The following is a 21,648-nucleotide window of genomic DNA, read 5'->3' on the forward strand; positions in this document are numbered from 1 at the left end:
GAAGTTACCTACTACATCTTGTATTTTGAAAGTAACGGCTTTTAATCTTGTTTGGAAAACAATTACTTGTGATTCAGGCCTCACCTGGACTAAGTAAAATGACAAAAATGAAGGAGCTGTTACTTGCACTTGGTTTGCATTATCACACTGCAGGTAATACATAAACGTAACTGTCAGTACAATAGGGATATCTTATTAAAAAATCTGTGGGTTGTTCTTATGAAACTATTCTGTGACCATGTGATCCTGATGGTCTGTATAAAAATTTATATTGTGTATATTTTGCTCGGATATGTGTGAAGTGTTGAACTGTTAACTCTGAAACAGCATTAACTTTTTTTTGTTCCCACTGGTTTTCTAAGAACCCTATCTGTCCTTACTTACTTTGGCATTTCTGTCAGGTGGTATGTGGTATTGTGCTCTTTCTTTTTGTTTTGGTTGGATAAGTACACAATATTAGAGTCTCTAAGTGAAGCCCTGTTTGTTTAAATGTTACTTAAAAGTAAACTGTAAAGCATTAGCTTATGGTTCTGGCCTAATGCCAGAAGCTTCACTGTTTTTTGCTTTGCTTTGGAATTGTTGGAATTCTAGCAATAGGTACTGTGATTTAATTATTGTTGGCATTCAGTTATGAAGGAGTTGTCTTGCTGTGATTTTCTGTTAGGTAAGCGTGGTCCAAGACTCAGTAAATATATCAGGACAGTCTAATACAAACACTTTGAAGGTACCTGAATGTCGACTAGCAGAAGATTTAGGGAATCTCTGGGAAACAACAAGATTTACAGATTGCAGTTTTTATGTAGGAGGACAAGAATTCAAAGCTCATAAGTCTGTCCTTGCAGGTACTTTCTACTTTTGTATTGCTATTATTTTGTAATTTCAATTGCTGTAAGTTTAACATTTGATTATATTTAATAGTCACTTTTCTTGCTGCAGCACGATCTCCAGTTTTTAATGCAATGTTTGAACATGAAATGGAGGAAAGCAAAAAGGTAAGCATTACTGAAAATGTTACCTGTAAATATTTGTACGTTGTGGAAGTGGAAAACATTGCAGAAAACTTGAGGTAGTGCAGATTGAGGAGGATGAGGGCAGGAGAGACAACTCATGAACCTCTCCTGGTGAATTCTGAGGAAATTTGTGTAGAAAGAGTGGATAGGTGCTGGAGGATTTGGATTTTTTCAGGTGCTTGTGTCTGCCCTAGATAATGTTTTTAAACATTAGCTACTGGTGCAATTGACCTGATAATCTCTGCCCCCTTTTTGCCTCAGCTGATTGACTTGACTAAGGTTTTGCTGTAGAGTATTAAAGTGTTTTTTTATGGTAACCAAGAAACAAGGGGTGAATTATGACTGGAGTTAAGCCCTGAAGCAGTGGAACACTTCTTTTCATTCGCAGCTTCTGCAGGCACTTGACCTGTGTAAGTGTTTTGGATGGGTAGTTACCTAATCAGCAGAGCGCTGCCTCTGCTTTTATGCACTTGATGTCTCCCACAGCGAGGAGCTGTTTGTGTCTTTCTTGAAGAAGCATTATCAAAGATGGGTTGGTTATAGGCAGAATCCATGAAAAGGGGAGGAATTGATCACCTCACTGAAGGGTTATGATAGGTGATCATTATTTGGTCTTGAAAGCTGCAAGATGCCACTTGTGTGCACAAGTACATCAGGTGAATGTGGTGCTGTGGTACAGCTGAGGGTCACTTCTCTTCACTGAACCTCTCCAGTTTGGAAACTTTCGCAGCTGGAATTGGAGCATTTTATTGAGGGTCCTGGACTGAAAGAAATCCAAGCATGTTGCAGCTTGAATAATGTGCCATGCCAGGCCCTTGCCTTCATGCTAGCAGTGGATCTCCAGTGCAGCCCTACACCTGCATACTGATAGGAAACCAGACCATGTACATGCCCTGTGCCTGGGATTTTTATACTCTGGCTCTTGCTTCTACATCTTTGACATCATTTCCTACTTCATTAGTTGCTCATAGGGGATACTGTTACAGGATAGGTCAAGCCTGCAGTGGCCCTGTTAGGGCAATCTTCAGCTGTGTGGTGGCTGTTCAATGTGCTGCTTTGTTTGCTCTTTGGATTCTCAGAACAAAACCTGGGCTGTGTTGACTCAGTTTAAGTCTAGCCAAGAATGGCTCAATTTGTTCTGTCTGCTTCTCTGACCTCAGATATTCCAAATACATTGTTGTTTGGTTGGAAACTCAGAAGTGTTTTTAAATATTCCTGAAAGTGTGTCTTGATTTTTATGTACAGTCTGTGTGATAGACTCCAGAATTATGCATTTCTAGGAAAAAAATTGCAATTACTTTGAATTGCTGAAGCTTTTCCAGCTGGTTTCTACCTAACTTTTAAGAGCTTTTTTGATTGCTTAACATTGATTCAGCTTAACATTGTTGAATGTTACCTTAAATTAGTAAGGATTTTGTATGGATGGTGAATGAAGACTTGCAGTGTGCATGCAGATGATACTTGATATTCACTTGGAAATTGTAGCTAAATTCCAAAGACTTTTATTGATTCTTCTTCTTTACCAGAATCGTGTAGAAATAAATGATGTAGACCCTGAAGTTTTTAAAGAAATGATGAGATTCATTTACACAGGAAAAGCACCAAACCTTGAAAAAATGGCTGACAATTTGTTGGCAGCTGCAGACAAAGTAAGTAATTGACTCCAAAGTTCCCATACCTGGTGTTTGCTTGGGGAATGTTGATCTTAAAAAAAAAAAAAAATCTTATTTTCAGATTGTTTGATATATATTTTGCTTTTTTAAAACATGAGAAGCAGTTCTCATCAGAAATGAAGGAAGATGGTAAAGAACAGACTTTTTTTAGCAGTAGAAGGCTGATAAATCTTTTTTTTAAAGAGAAGTGTTTCAGATATTTATTTAGTATCATATTTTTTTATAAATTGGAGACCATTAATGTGATTTGGAAAATCGGTTTTTGAATAAAAAGTATATTAGTTTTTTGTATTCTTCAAGAAGTTTTATCCAAGTTCTTGAATTAACTGTGTTTCCCTAAAGTACTGCTACTTTAGAACTTTCATCTTTTTGTCTTCCTTACAAATGTAATAGTTCTAATCTTTCATCTCTTCTGTGTTGGGATCTTGTCTACTCTTAAAATTGTTGCTCTTTGAAATACTTTTTCTGCTGTGCTTTTTGAGATGAAGGGATTTACAGCAGCTCAGCAATTAAGGTTATTTTTTGAATGCTGGCCTTGATTTAGGGTGTAACTGATAAATGTAGAGACCATTATAAGGTAGAGTTATATGATTGTCTGCAATATCAGAAAATAAAAATGAAACCTCTTCAGACTGTGACATCCTTCAAAAAGGAAGCACAGTTTTTTGTGCAAAACATAATGTGGGAATGCAGTTATTTTACATCAGATTTTTTGTAGGCTGTATCAAAGGTATGAGGGAAATCAAGAAATTCAGAGATGAGTTGGGACTAAAATTTGTTTTAAACAATGTAGTTTGATGAAACTCCATTGTATCATTTCTTTCCCCTCACTTAGAGATGTGAACCTGCTCGGGGCTGATTTGGTTCCTTGCTCCTCCTCCCTTACCAAGCAGAAGTGAAACAAAAACTTCCAAATGAGTTATTTTTGTTGTTTTATTAAAAATTTTGTCAGCAAGGTCTTTAATTAGTTTGTGTCAAGCCTAATGCTTGTGTTACACCCGGGGACTCTTCAGTGCAGCACAGTGTGCTTTGCAGTACCTGTGGGGAAGTGATTTGATGTTAAGCTTGGGAGGCACCAAGCCTGGCTGGAACTGTCTTAGGAACTGTAGGGATGAGGACAGAAGGAACGAGTTTGAGGAATGATTAGTGCAGTTTTTCTCTCTCTCCAGTATGCACTGGAACGGCTGAAGGTGATGTGTGAGGAAGCACTCTGTAGTAACCTCTCGGTAGAAAATGTTGCTGACATTCTTATCCTCGCAGATTTGCACAGCGCTGAACAGCTAAAAGCACAAGCAATAGACTTTATTAACAGGCAAGTAATGCTTATGAGTCTCTAAATATATTTATGTTCATGCTTGGTGTACTTTTTCAATATTAGCACAATTCTCTCTTGCAGGTGCAGTGTTCTTAGACAACTTGGGTGTAAAGATGGGAAAAACTGGAATAGCAAGTAAGTTTCCCTGCCCCACGATGTTCTGTACAAACACTGCTAAGTAGACTGCAGATCTTAAGAACTGTTGCTTCATTTCCACACTACTGAGGCCTGTCACTGACTGTAAGTAAAGTAGGATTCAGCAGATGGTACCCCAGTTATGATTGTGACTCCCCTTTTAAATGATAGGGAATGTTAACTGCCCTCCAGTGTGAGATCCTAACAATAGCTGGTTTTCATTCCCTCTCCTAGGGGCATAGTGCTGTGAGATGATGGAAGCAGCCTTTATAGAGAAAACCATTCTCTTGAGTACCCAGGTTTGTACCTGGAGGAGTGATAACCCCAGTGTGGTTTTGAGACTTGCTTGGGTCAGTCTGAGCCTGCAGTATTTCCACAGAAAGGAGGGCAGTTGCTCTCTCTGCCTTCGGGGACGTGTTTGTGCACCTTCCCACATGCCAGCACAAGTGCTTTGGAGGCCACACAACTCGTCAGTCAGGTCCCTCTGATTCTAAGGGCTCCTGCCTACACTGGAAATAGGTTGAGACTGTGTGGCTCAGGCTCTGGCACTGATTGCAGCAGCTCAAGTGAATCACAGAGTGGAAGACAGCCAGCTTCAGGATAGCCAGTAGTAGGTTCAAACAGTATAAGGGCAGTGGAGCACTTATTTCTTACCATCAGAGAGTCTCCAGAGAACTTAAAGGCTGTATTGTACCACTTCGTTGAAATTATTGTTTCTCCTTGAAATAAAAAAGGCTTCTCAGGCATAATGATTGATCATGATGTGGAAAAGAAGTGGGGGTGAAAGGTAAAAAGTAAAATACCAGTAATAGAGATAAGTCAGGATGATAACTATGTAACTACTTGATGTATTTCTTCTCAAGTGATTTGGAAGTTCCTGAGCTGACTTCTGTCTTGAATGTTTGCTAGTTAACATGCTGGTCATCTTTGCTTCAGCTGAAACATCTGCAGTAATTCAGGGAAATAATATGAGAGGGCCTGGCTTAATTTACTGACTCTGGGCACCAGGGAGTCTGAACTTTGGTATTGTTTCTCAATGCCCTTACCTTCACTGACTTGCAGTAGCAGATTAAAGGCTTGCATTAGAAATCTGCCAAAGGTGTTTTAGAGATCATGTGGTGTAGAGGTCAGCTGATAACTTTATGCTTGATAATGTTCCTGAAACAGCATGGGGGTGCTCATGGAAGGCTTTTGAAAATGCAGAGCAATAAGAACTTGGGATTGATGCACAAGATATTAGTTCCAAATTACAAATTTATCCTCTGTCAGTGTGGCATGCATTCCAACCAGTGTATTATTTTTCATGTGCAAAGTGAATTTTTTGCCTTTTTTCTATATTATTTCACCAAAAAGTAAATACACTGAGTAAATACATATTTTTTAATCTCCTGGGTGTCAGTGTGATACTTGCTGAAATCTGTTGTTGCTTTTGTGTTAGTTAAAAATCAAGTGGCCATTGAAAGCCATTTTGTTGAATGTGGCCCATCATCTGCACTGAAAAACGAGTGAATATTCTCAGCGTGCTCCACTGGTACTGAGCGTGCAGGCTCCTGGTGAAGGGGTCTGGAGCCAGCCAGCTAATCTGCCTTCATGGCTCTTTCTAGGAGATGAACTACATCCTTTTTGCTGCAGTTACAGCTGATTCCACTTGTCATCCTTCTCTCTCCCCAAATTGAACATGCCCTTTTATGTAATGAGATTATCGTGTCTTCCCTTGTTTTTTGTCTCTGCACTAGACCTCATTTTCTTCCAGTTTTCCTCTTTATTGTTTTTCCTGAGCAATTTCAAGGTGGTTGTTCTGACACAGTTCTCTAGCTGAGCTCTGGCTGCTACTGAGTAGAGCAAAACCTTTTGTCCCATGTCTGATTATATTTCTATACCCAAATTGCAAATGGCTGCTTCTCTCTGTTGGCATCCTCACTAGCACCCACAGTGTGTTCCGCAATATTTGACTGCCCTTCTGCAGCACTTCTGCCTTGCCTGCTCTTCTCCACTGTGCATTTGGTTTGTAAAATTGTGTGACTGTTGTTAATGCTTCTGTTTTCAGCCAAGCAACAGACATAATGGAAACAGCAGGCTGGAAGTCCATGATCCACTCCCACCCTCACTTAGTAGCCGAGGCCTTTCGCGCTCTGGCGTCTGCACAGTGTCCACAGTTTGGCATTCCACGCAAACGGCTAAAACAGTCCTGAAATCTTCCATGAACTCTAGAGAAATTGGACTGACTCCACTCCTCCTTGTCCAGAGGTGTTTTCACAAACCATAACAAGAGTTTTTGTTATCCGTGTCCACAGAACAGGAGCTGAAAAAGCCTATTGTTTGCTTTTCAGATGGATAATTTATGGTTTAATCCTCAGCTTTAAATTAGACTGATTACTCTAATTCACTGAAAGGCCTTAAATTATCTTCAATGACTCTCTAGTCCATATAGTCTAATGTATCTTGATTTTTTTATTATTATTTTTTAATGTGCCTTGTCTTTTTGACTAGGCTCTGCAGGATTGCACTAGCTCCATAATGCAGTAAAGTTGATAACTGAAGATTAATTTTTGAAAGGGATCTTCCATTATTTTCAGAAGAAAAAAAAAAAAGATTATAGTTTGGTCCTGTGCTAACTGGAAGGTTTTGACTGGCCTCTCATTAAAAGCACTTGAACCAGAGGCACATCATGTACCCTAGGCCAAGTGCTAAATATAGGGAGAGCCTGTTTACCTTCAGCAAATGCCTACAGGCTATTTATGGCAATATACTGCTTTGAACATAATTTATTTTTCATTGTGGGGGCAAATATGCAATGGTTTGGCCCAAAAATGTATTTTCATTACAGTTTGTAATGCTTCTTGTGTGTGTGTCAAAGCTGTCCCAGCGGTGAAAAGAAACACAGAATAAACCTCTTGCTTGTGTTTCTTTCCGGTCCATCATTAGTTTACATTTAATGCAGAACTGAACGAGAGGTAAAAGAGTTCAATGTGAAAAGGAATAGTGGTGTTGTATATGGAATAAATATATCCCAGTGTGTGGTTGCATAGAAAAGTCAAGGATGCGTAGAATGACCAAATGTAAATTGAGGAAATGGGCCAAATGGATTCTGAATATGCACTTTTAATGTGTAACTTTTGTATGTTGTGTGGTACATATATATTTTGCTTTTGATGAATTAATGAGGTACAGGTAATTGTGGCTTAACTTTTTAGATACATTTTAAGATGCCCACAGCCACATGGGATTTAGTTTTGTTAGAAAAGAAAGGCATGTCTTTTTAAGACTCAATTGAAGGTGGCTATTGCAAGCTTTCATATTTAAGTAACAGAATATTTTTGCTTATTTGAAAAAGGCATGTGAATGGTGAAAACTTTGAAGGGATTTTTCCCATCTTGACGTATGTGCACAGCATCCACGAACACCTGGGGAGGCTGTGCACACATCGAGGAGTATTTCCCTGAAATGTCAGATGGTATCTGCAAGCAGAGACTTGCTCAGTCTTGCATTTCAGTTATTGTACTAGCATTGTGGATGGTATTGAAATTCTGCATAATGTGAAAAAGATGAAACATTTGTAAACTGCTTGTCACGGGCCAGTTCTTTATTATATGAACCTTAGCTTTAATATCAACATCCTCAGTGTTTGATAGCTTTGTTTACAATTGGGAGGAAAAGTCTGCAGTAGTGCACACTCTAAATGTTCCCTGAGTTCTTGCATTGAGTTTACTGTAATAGTGATAATATGCTGTATTTCTTTTTTTTGGGGGGGAAGACTTGGGTTTTGCAGTGGGGAATGGGAGATCTCACCTAGCTTATAAACCTCTTTGCATAAGGGTTTGAGTTTGCCTATTAAAAAAAGTCATGCAGGGAGGAGAGAGGAAGAATTTCAGATTGTTTCTCCATCCTCATTTCATTGAGATTCATCTGACTTGCCCTGAATTAAACTTTTAGAGGAAAGAATATATAATTTTATACTTTGGCATCTAGTAAACCACTTATAAAGGTAAATTGGAAAAAAAAAAAAATGCCCAGTCCCATTTTGAAGACTAAAACCTCTAAATATGAATTTTTTTCTTACCCTCTAACTAAATCTTTATGATGGCTAAAGTGTAAAATCAGAAATTTTAATCATACACAAGGCATCACATTATATATTTAGAGAGATTTATCAATTTTTAAATACTTATCTAAGATAAAGTCTCATAAGCATTCTCCACAACAGGAGGTGAAGGTGTTTATTCCAAAATTATGATGTTTTTGCTGCACTGTATAATGTGTTGGGACTACAGCTCCTCATCCTCATCACTGTAAAACTCACAGCTCTCACGTGCAAAGTGACTTGAAGATTTAATGCTGTAATGATTGCCCAGGTCAGCCTGTTCTAAAGTAACAACTTACAGTAATCAGATGGAAAGCTTAAGGATTTCTAGAAATTATTTTTGTTTAAAGCCTAATAGCACACTTTGTACCAAAAAAATGTCAGACACTGTGCTGTGATATCATCTGCATCAGAGAGTGTCCCCTCCTCAAGCCAGGCAGTGTGAACCATGTGCTACCCTAACAGGAAAGAGCCCTCTGCTGATCCATCTGTTTAGATTGGACTTTATTTATTTATGTTTTCAAGTTCTGTCCGATCTTGAGAAAAAGGTAAAGCAGTTGCTGTATTCTTAAGTGAGTGCACTAATTATTCACCTCTTTAATTACCCACATGCAGTGTTCTCACTGGAATGGGACATTGGTAATTACAACCTTCCCCTTCTGATTCAGTAGCTCGGTTTCATTCCCCACTCCTCAAGAACTTGCCCTTACAGCCTCACTTGGAAGTGCAGCAGATCAGGAACAATCTGATAATCAATGGTCAGGTTTTTCCAGGCTGAAGTCTTGGGGGTTTTTCCTAGTTTTCCCTCCAGGTTAGGAATATGCCGTATGAAGGTGCCATGTTTTGGCTTGCCAACACTACTCTCTCAGATAGATGTGAACCACCACTTCCATGCTTTTCTGGGGAGAACCCTGCATGTGTCCTGTGTGTGTGTGTGTGACTGTGTGTGTGTGTGTGTGACTGTGTGGTGTTTTTTGTCAAGGGTGACTTTCTAAAAATAAGGACTCAATTTGCTGTTAAAATGCTATTATGTATTATATATATATATTTTTTTTTTTTTCTCCATTCAAACCTCTCCTAAGGAGATGCTTTGGGTGGAAGTTGCTTCAATAAATAATCCTTATTTCCTAGTCCATTTACTGCATGCAGAAGTATGAACACATTGTGCCTTTTTAGGAAACTGTGGCAATGAAGGGAAGATTTAACAGGGTGCAAGGTCTTTGTAAAACATATTTTTAAAGGTGAAGAAGAATGCTCTTTGGTACACAATTGAGATGGAAAAGTTACAAGTTGCATTTGACCTCTGTTGCATGTTGATTCTTGCTTCCTAAATTCAATTTCACCGAGGTACAAACTACACAAACAAGTGGAATAAGTATTACAGATACAAGTTGAGTAATGGTATATTTTTGTGAAATTGTGGTAATTGCTGTTACAAGATAAGTATATGTCAAAACGTGATAATCATGGATACAAAGTTACTCTAGTTCTGATGTTTTTTTAAACATTGAGTATTTAGTATAAAATTCACCTTTGCACAGGAGATCAGTAGAAGACCTACATGGAGATTGTATTCCTTTTAAATCCTCATGGCAAGGCTTCTCCCTTGGGAGAATAAAAGCCATGTGCAGTATTTGAAACTGTGTTTCATAGAAGGCAGTGAATTGCAAATGTGAGGTACTGCTACCTGAAATGTTGTCAAATTTTGTCGAATTTTACAGTTGGTTAAAATTCCTAAGCTTAATTGATTTTTTTTTTTTTTTTTTTTTTTTTGTAATTGACAAATGGAATGTTACCTGTCCTCTTTGTCTGGTGTCGATAGCATATTTAGTGCAGAGCTCAGCTCCTTAGCTAAGCCAGGACACTTAGTCTCGTATCTTGGCTTCTGCTTACAGTAAATGGACTATGTTTGTAAAGGGAATTCACTATTTCAAGTGTTTTGCAAGGAACTTCACTGTATTTGTAACCTGGTTTTTGAAGGCTTAAGATCAATGAGTCCTATTTTAGAAGTTAAACCAGTGAAATGACTTGGACCTGTTTTGGGGTGGAAATGATAAAGAGAATTCAGATATGTAAACAGTTGTATCAAACCATCCAGCCTTTTTTTATCAGCTGATGTTAATGGTGAAATACTTTTTGTACCTTGTTGCTGAAAATATTTTTGCGTTTCAGCACATCAAGTTACAATAAAGTTGTTACTTATACAGAATGTGTCTGTCTTTATTTGTTGTGTGTATCTGCATTTGTTCCCAATGGCTGCCTTTGCTTTGAGAAAGGTATTTTACCTGCACTGTCAGTCTAGTGTAAAATATGCTGCTGTGCTTTTGGAAGCCTCTTTTGGGGAGGATCATCTTGCAGTCTTGCTCTGATCTCCATTAACTTGGTTATTTTTCTGTTTTGACGCCTTAAAGCTCTGAACATCTTAACTTGCCTACCTGAGAAGTGTCTTCCTTTACACAGACTCTGACAGGACTGGTGGGAAGAAGAGTTGCTGCTGTGGTGATGAAGATGGGCTTGGTGGGTTTGAAATCTGCTTTCTTCTTCCACCTGCCGTCAAAACCCGTCATCCTTTGTCCTGCCAAAGAGCACAGGCTGCTGATGAGCACTTCCAGCAGGAATGCTGCTGGCATTTGTTACAGGAGGAGTGGTATGTAAGAGTAATCTGTATGGGGAGCTCAGGGGTTTAATATGGTTATAAATACCTTGCCAGTGGTATGTGGGACTATTGATAGGCTGCTCTGTGGATGTGACTGTGGACACGCTGAACTCCTGAAAATGCTGATGTCAAGGTAAGTTATTTCATGAAAAGTGTGTGGCTGGGTAGGTCCATGCAAAATTCTCCAGGTGTGCTTAAAACATACATCACTTAATTGACTTAAATGATCCAGTCTGAGATTCCTCCTGGGGTTTATATCAACAGTGGCATAACTCACACCCACAGGCAGCTCAGTAACCTCTGAGGGGAACAGGACTGGCTACCACTGTGAGTGGTATCAGAATTATTTATGCAATCCAAATGTTTGATCTGAGCTTCAAATTCCAGGTAAAAAAAGAATATGAAACTCCATTATTTCTCTTTTTAGAAGGCTATATTTTTATCCTTTCTGAAGATGATTTTCTTCAGAGTTGTTTATCTTGCATCATACAAAAGTTTTCTTTGTTATTCAGCAAAATTGATTCAATGAGCATTGATTTAAAAAAACCACCTGTTTTCTTTCTATAGTGAATTCCAGTTTTTTGTGTGGAGACTGAGCACGTATAAAAAGCTTTTTCTCCTTTTAGTTGAATATTGTTGAAAGTATTTTACAGTGTTGGCCCAGTCCTGTGTATGTCCTTCTCTTTCTTTGAAAGGGAAAAGTTCAAATATTGAATCTCAAGTGGTGATAGAGGCTGATAGCATAAAAACCATCTCTTGCTGTACAGAATTGCCTGTCCTGCCACGTGCTGAAGAGGTGCTTTTATGTTGAAGTATTTCAGAGTGCAGCCTGAGCAGTCAGGTGAGAAATTAAAGTTGATTAAAGTGAGTCTTTGTGCCATATTCCAAACTTCATAGTATTAATGGTTTTCTGTGTTCTGGTGACTTCAGTTACAATTACTATTCAAGGTGGAATATTACCCATTCCACTACAAATTTTACTTGCCAGGTTTATTAAGTAAATTGGATTAAAGATCCAGCTGCTTCCATTACACACAAATAACTTTGCTCTTAACATTGTGATAGTGTGCTAACAGAGGAAATGCTCTTAATTGCCACTTAAAATTAGTCTTGAACAGTTTATTTTTCTGCAAACTTCTTGGCAATTTTCCACTAGAAGAACGTGTTTTTTATTGTCAGTTTTGAAGATTCCTTCTTTGTACTCTCAGAGAAAGTTGGAAAAAATACAAGGAGTTGAGTGAAGCTCAGATGTGTGATGCAAAGGAGTTGCTTTTTCCATTTCCAGCACTGCACCAAGGGAAAAAAACCCGACCCAGGCCCAGCTCAGTGAGAATTCTTGAGTGCTTTGGAATGGCATTCCAGGGGGTGTCAATAAGTTATATTTTAAACAGTATGTGAAGCTGGTGCTCTAAGTGTAAAACTAGGTTTCTCATGAGTCATGTATAAAGAGCAGAAATGAGCTTGTGGTTTTGAAACTCAGGAGGGAAAAACAACTTTGCAGAATTTGCTTGGCCTTGGCTTATAGAGAAAGTAGCAGGAGTGTTTTGAGCTCTTGGTTAAAGTGTTCTGAAGCAGCCTCAGAGCTGCAGCAATACCTGGTGATCATCATCCCGTCAGGCAGGGAGCAGGGGCTTCTTTGAAAATGTTACTTGACACCAACATTTTTGTCTTGCATTCTTAGCAGAGTTTGGAGCATAACAATATTTTCGTGCAGGTGCTGTGTTTCAATCAGGGGTAGGTGTATAATGAGTGGAAATCTCTGCTTTGCCCAACTTATGCATGTTTCATGCGTTGGCAGTGATAGTCATGCAGAAAATAAATTATACCATGTCAGACTTGGTGCTGCTGATCAGAATGGAGGCAACTGGTGCTGCATTTTAAGCAGTTACAGTTTTTGACTTCCCACGTTTCTCCCTGCAGTTGACTGAGCCATTTCAGTTAAAAAAGGTAAATTTTGAAGCGTGTGCAAAAACATTCTAATAGGGTGAAATCTGTAAGCATAGAAGCTTGAACTCCAGGCTGACCTGTAACCTTAATTGCCACATAAACTATTCATATTTTCCATATTTTTAAGTTGGTGACTTTTCTGTAAGCTTTGAAATTAATTTTATGTATTATGTATACAATTTTCTAACCCAGCTGTGTTTGTTGAGTCTTGAAATTTTAAAACAAACCACCTACTTGCTACTGAAGTGTACAGCTAAAATGTTTGCCTTCTGTGGCCAGCAAAGACTTAATCTTGCCTCTGGTAGTTGTGCCATCCCCAGATTAAGAGCTGTGGTGGTCTTTGTAAAGCCCACACCATATGTTTTTAAATGGAGAAAAAAATGTCAATTGAATGGTGGAACTTGTCCCTGTCACCTCTTGCAGATGGGCTGCTCTTGTCAGACACACACATGAGGGAGTTCTTACACCACCAAGCCCTCATTCCTCCCTCACAGCAGGACTGGGGGTTATCGTGCTGGGTCAAGAGTTTGTACCAACTCAACTCAAATGGGGGAAGATTATTCCAGGACCACAAATAAAGGGACATAAAGGATTTGCATATTTATTGGCTGTTCTGGTCAAGATGAATTTGAGGTGTAGGTATGGAGCAGGGTGGATATTTTTTGAATGCAGCTTTTCCTTCGAATGCCTTGCTGTTCATCTCTTGTGGGTTTTTTGAATGTATGCTGGCACCTCTCAACTAATGTAAATAAATACAAGATATCTGGTGGACCTGCAAGTGCTTTATAGTGAAATTCCAGCAAGTTCAATTTTGCTGATTTAAAGAAATGGAGATGCAAATTTCCTTGTGACAGTGCCTTTTAGCAAAAAATGTGTGGTGTCAGATGTAGTTACTCTCAGGACAAACTATAACAGGGGTTAAATTGTGTACTAGGTTAGGAAAATATGCAGTATTTTACCAGTAGTGCTAGAATAGCAGGCATCTACTTCTGACAAGCTGACAGACCAGAGAATTGAAACTTAATGAATCTTAATGCTTTCTGTCATGTACTTCAATTTTCTCAAATTATTTCTCCAATTAGTTCTAGTCTTTGTGAAAGAATGATTAATGATAATTAATGCATTCTTATAATTTGCATATTCAATCTCCAGTGTTTCTAAAAAAATACAGATTTGTGTATGTGGGTGAGGCTGGTTTGTCTGTTACTACTTTGGGGCGCTGGGGTTTTTCAGATTTTCAGCTTTGTATTTCCAGTTGAACAGGGAGACTATTGTGGATGCATTAGGGAGTTTAATGTGGTCTTGCCACATAAATAATTTGGGCTTAACCCAGGTCTTCAATCCTTCCTGTAAAGATGTTCTCTCTTTAGTGGATAGGTAGGGAATGTAGGGGTGCATTGGCAGGAGCTCAACTCATCCTTGAGTCTGCATCAGCTTTGGGAAATATTTACATCTGCAATTTGGCAAAACTGGGTAAATCCTGGAGGGCATCTGCTCTTCTGAGGTCGGTTTGTGTTTATTTTATTTTATTTTATTTTTAGAGCCTCTATATGCCTCCTCCTTTACGTTGTCATTAAGTTTTGTTCTACCCCTGACACAGGCACATGGAGGGATTTATCCGAATGTATAATCATACGAATTTTGTGTTTAAAATCAGTAGCACGAGATTTTGAAAGTCACTGGGTTTTTTTGTTTGCATAGGAGATCAAGCTTTTCAATGCTGCTCTGCAGGTATCCAATGTTTGACTCATTTAAAAAAACCCAAAACCTGCCCCAGCCCTGGGAGCCTGCAAGAGTGGCAGGGTCTCTGTGTCTGGAATTATCATCTCTTTGGGTAGCTCTAGAAATCCTTTTTCTTTAGATATACATCAAAGACATGGAGTGTTGACAGTTTCAGCTACTTTTTAAATCAATAAATACTTCATTGCAGTTGTTTTGCCACTCAGTTAAATATGTGGTGTTTACTGGGGCAGTGTGCCCCAGTTAGATTCACCGCTGAATATTCTGTACAAATTGTAATTGAAGTACTTAAGCAGAGTATAAAAACTGGCTTTATGGAAGAATTATCCTGAAAAAAAATAGTATGGGTGTTCAGAATGTGTTGATTTGGTAACCAAGGTACACACTTAGCAGGGAGCTGCAGTTTTCCAATAAGGTATTGGAATATTCTGGGCAGTTAGAAAAAGAAGCAGAGGTAAAAGGTGCAGGTATTTTATGACTTTAAAGGAGAAAGGTTTAAAGGGCCAGGTTTTTTTTAATAATCAGCTGTAGAGGGTCCTCCATGTGGTATAAAACTAAAAGCATTTTCAGGTTGGGCCCATTTTGTGTAACAAATACTCACATATACGCTCTTGATCATAGTCATGCTATGAGGAGTTGCTGTATTTACTTTGTCAGTGCTGTCAAAAGAATCCAAATCTTTCCTTGTTGCTTGCTTGCAGAGAGCAAACGAAACATTTGTTCCTGATTCCTCTGGATAAAAATATGTAGGGGAAGGTGCTGTTGCACTGAGATTGTCTTTAACAATAAACCTGGTTTGTGTTTGTGCATGAATTTCAAAGATGGAAAGAAGTTTTTCCCAGCCTGAATAGTCTTCATTCTTTAGAAGCAAGAATGAAACCTGGGGCTGGCTCAGCAATGATGCTGTACTGGGACAGCATCAGTAATAAAAATAAGCTTATTTAGCTGTATGTAGAGATTCTTACCACAGAACCATCAGTAGTGCTGTCATAGTTTTGTAATCTTTACTTCTTGTAGGGCTAAACGTGGTGAGAATTGGCTTCTATTCCTGCAGCTACACAGGGTTTACACAGCTGGGAGGGAAATGCTGCCTTGGAGGGAGGCAAAGGGCTGAGCTGAGGCACCACTGCTCACCTGCCCACAGCTGGTATTTGTGTTTGTGCTTGTCAAAAGCTCTTTATTCAGCAAGTTGGGCTTAAATAGTGAAGCTGGGAGTGAAGTGAAGGAGGGCACTTGTGTTTCCCACACCAGTGCCCTCCTGGCAGGGCAGCAGGAACGAGCAGTTGAGCAGCCAGAGGAAAAATGGGGAAATTGCAGTTTGCTTATGTTGTGATTTCTTTTTTTTAAGTCTTTGTCAAATATTCAGAACAGAAGATTCATTTAATAATCGATAAGCAGAGGGTGATGAGTGCTTTTATTTCCAGTGAATTTGGGCTGGAGGGACTTGATGCCCCTTTCACATAGTAGGCCAAGCATTCCTTCCCATTCTTACCTTGGGGAATTAATTTTGTCCCCCCCTCCTGGGTATCAGCTACTGGGAGTAGGTGAAGGGAAACAACAGTGAGAAAGAGCTGCTGGCTGTGCTGTGGGTGCTGGGCTCAGTAACCTGTTCCTGAGTGGGTGGGTGGCAGAGCTACTCTCACTGCTCCTGGGAAGAACTGCAGAAGTAATTTGGAAGGGAACAGGATCTTTCTTTGGTCCTTGCCCCCAGAGCTGTGTGCTGACATGATGGGTGTCCTTCTGCAGCCTGGAAAAGGGATTTGAACAAAGACACGTGGAAGAGCCTGGTGTGATGATGGTGCAGTTTGTTTTCTGAAAGTGTTGGTTTAGCAGAATATTGCCCTTATTGCAGAAATGCCTTAGCCAAATATTGTGCATATTGTGAGCTTTAATGTGCTTTTGTATCCTGCAGTAGATTGAAATGTCAGTCATAGTCTCCATATTTCACAGTCCCCTCAAATCCCCAGGGAAGGTGCACATGTCTTACGTTACTTATGTCCCACCAATAAAACAACCCTCTAGGAGGAAATCTGTGCAGGCCATACAGCAAGATGTCAAATTAATTGCACTGAAATAATGAGTTAGCACCAAATGCTAATTAAATATTGATGGAAGTCATACTTTCAATTATCTTCATTATGGCACAATGTTTTATGTAGACATGAAGTGCTGGCAATGTGGGCATATATTATCATTAATCTTGTCATATAAAAATATTAGTAATTTCTCTTCTCAAAAATCCACTGTAAATGTGCTGGAGGTCCATGTTTGGTATCTTTTTGACTGAGTAGATCTTTAATAAAGTTTTTTGTGTTCACCCCTTTTTCTTTTGAAGGAGCAGGGCTGGAAGGGCCACCCTGGAGCTCGGGGAGGGCAGGGCTGTAGGGCAGCATAGCTGAGAGAGTAGTCCAGAGTGTGACTGACAGCAGGAGATGCAGCTGAAGCAGAGGGGCACTGGTGAGTGAGATGTAATCCAGGATGTTCTTCTCTTGGGAGAATGGGATGGGCAAGAGCTGCTCCCCTCCTCACGTGCATTAGCACTGAGGAAAAGGCTTTTAAGCCTAAGAAATTAGAGGATTTTTTAAGAGAAGGACTTTGTTACTCAAAAACAAAAGTCCAGGACTATCTACACTAGTCCCAGGAAGAATCCTACTCAAAACCAGTTTTATATGCGGTTGCCTTTGGGGAAGATGGACAATCTCACCAAAAATTCATGGATCAAACAGGTACTATAGTGTGCCTTGTTCCTCTGAAGTCCCTTTGAGTTCTTCTAAAAAAAGAAAAAATAATCACAAATGCCATCCTAGAAATTATTTTTCTTTTAAATGGAATTTCCTTTTCATCAATAAATATACAGCATAAACCGAGGTGAAAATTAATCCTTCCTACAGACTTTGAGGAAGAGAAAAACTTGTACAGGACTGCCTTGGTGGGCTTTCTTTTCCAAGCTGGACTGGAAAAGAGGTCTTCTGCCATCTCTGCATGAAGCAATGGTAAATTTGTGCTAGTCTGCAGAAATGCTGTTCTTGTGCCTCTTGGCCATAACTGGCAACTTCTGCAGCAGGTGAGCACTAAGGACACTCACAGCAGTGACTGTGGGATGTGCCCATGTGTGTGCCTGCGTCTCCATGTGGTGGACGGGCAAAAAAAAAGTCCCAGGCCCAGGAGTGTGAATGCTCTTTGTCACTTCTGAGAGCACTGAAAGGTTAAGAGTGGAGACAGGTGGGCGACCATAATTAGGGAGGAGGGTGCAAAACTTTTTATTGCAGTGGGTGCAGACTTAGTGCCATTGTCTAAGTGTAAATTGTTCCTAAAAGATGACTCTTGAGATTATTCACCCTGGAATCTTCCTGAAATCCAGGGAGAGGCATTTTCAAATTACCAGTGGTGAAGCGTGGCAGAGCAAAAGCAGCACTTGAGCTGAAGAACAGATAATGCCCAGCAGAGCAGAACTGCAGCAGCAGCTGCTGAGGAGGTAATTCTGTGCTATAATGATTCCAATTTCTCCCAAAAACTATTGCTTTGCAAGTATCCCTCATCTAAAGTACAGAGCTTCCCCAGACCATCAGAACAGAATCTCTCCACATCCTGAGCATGTGAAATTAATGACTGAATATTATGCTGAGAGCCATTTAATTAAAAACACTTTCATTAATAATGCAGTTGGAGAGTGTATGTGTGTTATGTAATTAAAGATAGTACATCAGTAAATGATACTATGCAAAACCAATTCAAAAAATTCAAATGAGTTGGTGTAGCATAAGGAACTTAATTCAAGTGGGAATAAAGTCAGTGTGAAATAAGCTCAGAGTTTTTTCCTGGAAGCTGCAATTAATCTGCTTCTGGCAACACAATTCAATACTCGTATCTTAAATAAGGGACTGTGCTTGTTTTAAAGATAACTGGGGTGGTGAATCAAAATAAGATTTCTCTCTCCCCTCTTTTTGCCAAGTATAAGTATCCCTTTAATGTCTGGACACTGATGAGCCTGGCTGGCCTCGAGCCTGAGCAGCCTTGCACACCATTCATCTGTGCTGCTGCTTTTGCTTGGAGCAGTCAGGTTGTGCTTGGCTGTGACAAAAGACTGTGGGCCTGGTATTTGTAGTGTTTTTACTTTAAAACCAAGTGATGGAAGTGGAAGAGAGAGGTTATTCCCTCGGGGCAGATCAATCTCCCTGTGTGGCATTGCCTTCAAGAAGCTGGGGTGAGCAGGCATCTTGTTTTCCCCGGGTACTTTGGCTAATCCAAATCTTCCATGATTGAAGTCAGAAATGCCTCAGTTAAATATATCTGACACGAGAAGTGGATTGGAATTAAGTAGCTCTAAGTACTATATAATAAATAGGCTTGCTTATCATCTTCAATATGGCAACTTGAAATGGTTTTTAATCCTTTAGTTTACCTGCTCAGAAATCCGTGTTAAATATTCTGTGCTCCCAGGTTAGCAGTGCTCAGCATCACCTGCTTCAGACGCACTCTTCCACCACCTCTTCTTCTAAGGAGAACTACTGGCTTAGAAGAGACTGACAGCTGCTCTCAGAGCAGTTCTCCTGCTAAGCCAGAACATGTTCTTATGCCCAAGTTAAATGAGCTTGATGTGTTTTGAAAACCTGAACTGATTTTTTTAAAGAGATACTTCTGTCATTCCCTAGAACAGCTCGGGGTGAGTTGCATTTCACCAGGGGCTTTTGAAATGTGGGTGGAAGGGTGGGGTGTAAGTGCTGTGCACCCATCTACAACCTCATAATTGGGATGTTTCTCTCATGGCTGTTTAGGTGTTTATCATTTCAGTCATAGAACGGTTTGGGTTGGAAGGGACCTTCAAAACCCTTTCATTCCACCCCCTGCCATGGGCAGGGACACCTGCCCTAGACCAGGTTGCTCCAAGCAGAATCTCTAGCACAAAAGATGCCAAATCTTGTTTCCCGGGAAGCAACACTGACTAGAAGTTCAAAGCAAACACCTTGATAGCTTTAGGTGGGGGTGTCTTTTTTGGCCATTTTAAATTTCAGGGCTAATTCAAATAACCTCCAAGTCTCATGTGTCACTGTTCTCTTTCCTGCCAGTTTGGAACCGATTATAATGGATCACCTTTCAGGAAGATCAGCAGCTTATTTGGAGCTGTTAAGATAAGGTAGCCAAGGCTTAATTGGCTCGTAAGGATGAAAGAGCCACAAACTGTCTGGGAATGAGGCAAGAGAACAAAATGGGATTTGCATCTGAGGGGGCTGAAATGTAGGGCTGCCAAGGGCAGATGAGCAGGATGAGGGGACTGAGTGTGAGGTGCTGGTCTGCCATCAGGCTGGCAAAAAAGCTTGCCTTTTTTTCCAAGGATGGCTAACGTGAGAGGCAAGGAAAGCACTGGGGTGTCTGAGGAGGTGTTCCAGGGGCAGCTGTTGCACGGTGGCTCCTCCATCGTGGCCGTGCTCGACTCCTGCTATCAGGCCATGTGCTGGGGTGCCCCTGCCCTACTCCCATGGCCCAGCTCTGGATGGGAACTCCCAGTCTGGCCTCCTGACAAGCCAAAAGAGACCATGGTCTCCCCATGTGCCAGCTCTGTGCTTCCCACATTGCTCCTTTCCTGGTAGCTGGGAAAGGTGGTTGAGCTCTTGACTTGCAAGGGAATGCTCATCACCTCTGAACACTCACTAGAGCTCAGCTTCTCATGTCCGAGTGAGGAACCACAGGACATTCTGAGTTGGAAGGGAGCCAGAAGGATCATTGAGACCAACTCCTAAGTGGATGGCCCATAAGGGGTCTAACCCACAACCTTGGTGTTATCAGAGCACCGTGCTCTGACCAACTGAGCTGCTCTTAGTGTGCGTTTTCCAGAAAATGAAAAAAATACATTTAAAAAGTCCTTGAAGCAGTGGAGTGCTTTTCTTCCTCTGTTCGGGCTTGAGAGAGCTGTGCAAGAGACTCTGTTTGACGAGGGTGGCTGTTCCATTATTGTTGAATAGGAAGGTACTGATATTTCTTTTGGCATCTGTTTTTGAGTCCCACCACTGTTTATGTAGGTAGGATTTTTTCTTCTCTGACTAAACTGTTTTCCCTTGACTGTGATTGCTTTTTAATTGGGCTGCAGCTGGTGCTGGATTTGTGCTGAGTTGGAGACTGAATTACATGTTTGGAAAAGCATTTTTTTGTTTGTTTTTTTTTTTTTCTTTCCTTTTAAAATTCAGTCAGGATGGCTGGGGATCTTGCTTGAGAGTACCAACAGCTCTGGCCTTGCTTCTGACTGACAACCCCCAGTACTTGGGGCTGGAGAGCTGTGCCATGGAGCTGGTGGCAGCAGACTCGGCTGTGTCCAGCGGACTCTGTTCAGTTCCCATCACTCCTGGCTGCAGATCTGAACAGGTTTTGCAGCCCCAAGCTCAACAACCCCCCAAGGGAGGTGTGGTTTGGCATGAGGTAGGATATTTCATGATAATGCAACTCTTCTGTAAACCCACTTTATTTGCCAGTTCTTTAACAAAGAAGGGCGCTGCTCCTGACGGACGCATGCAGGAGGTGCTCACAAGGGAGAGATGGGAATGGCAAAGTCTGGTTTTTCAAACTAGACACCCTACAGCTAAAAATCTGCTTGATTGATGTGTGTTTCATTGAGCTACTTAGTGTAGTGCAGCTTGTTATTGTCTTTTCGACTGTGCAAATTTGAATAGAGACAGTACTAATGACGAATCATTATTATACTATAAATAAAACATTATCCTGATTATGCTGGTCAACAGAGCATAAAACAAATAGCAAATTCTAATGTCCTTGAATTACAATTTAAAAAGAAAAGCAGCACAGGATGCTTTTTTGCATGGAACACCCTTGCTTGGTTGCTGTGAGAGTTTTTCCAGTTGCCTCAGGATCATCCAGGGATTTGCTCATTTGCCATTACTTGGTAAATTCACCCTAAAAAGCACATGTGCAACCCCAGGGAGCTTTCTGGGACACCATGCTCAGCTCCCTGCTGTTCTGTGCACTGCTGGTCCCTGTGGCACAGCTGCTCCTTGTGAGGGCCAGGCACTGCCACGTGGTCCCCAGGCACTGGGGAGCTGAAGATGACACCGAAGAACTCACAGGGGGATGTGACCACTGGT

The 21,648-nt window shown here is 40.4% G+C and overlaps 1 protein-coding gene across 4 annotated transcripts in view; it reads left to right on the forward strand.

Moving 5' to 3' along the window:
• SPOPL (speckle type BTB/POZ protein like) overlaps positions 1-10,423 on the forward strand; it is a 33,347-nt gene extending 22,924 nt beyond the window's left edge. Inside the window, exons 6-11 of one of the 4 annotated variants that reach the window (XR_014226580.1) lie at positions 665-842; positions 937-992; positions 2,537-2,659; positions 3,853-3,995; positions 4,080-4,238; positions 6,181-6,302. Coding sequence is in view for 3 of the 4 variants with exons in the window: in XM_082285212.1 (XP_082141338.1) it covers positions 665-842; positions 937-992; positions 2,537-2,659; positions 3,853-3,995; positions 4,080-4,133; positions 6,181-6,325 (699 nt within the window). In the remaining variant the exon portion in view is untranslated. The other 3 variants (XM_082285212.1, XM_082285213.1, XM_082285214.1) reach the window with 3 other exon arrangements.
• Positions 10,424-21,648: the final 11,225 nt, after the last annotated feature.

Source organism: Coloeus monedula (genome assembly GCF_965178545.1).
Source record: "Coloeus monedula genome assembly, chromosome: 7".
Lineage (NCBI taxonomy): Eukaryota > Metazoa > Chordata > Aves > Passeriformes > Corvidae > Coloeus > Coloeus monedula.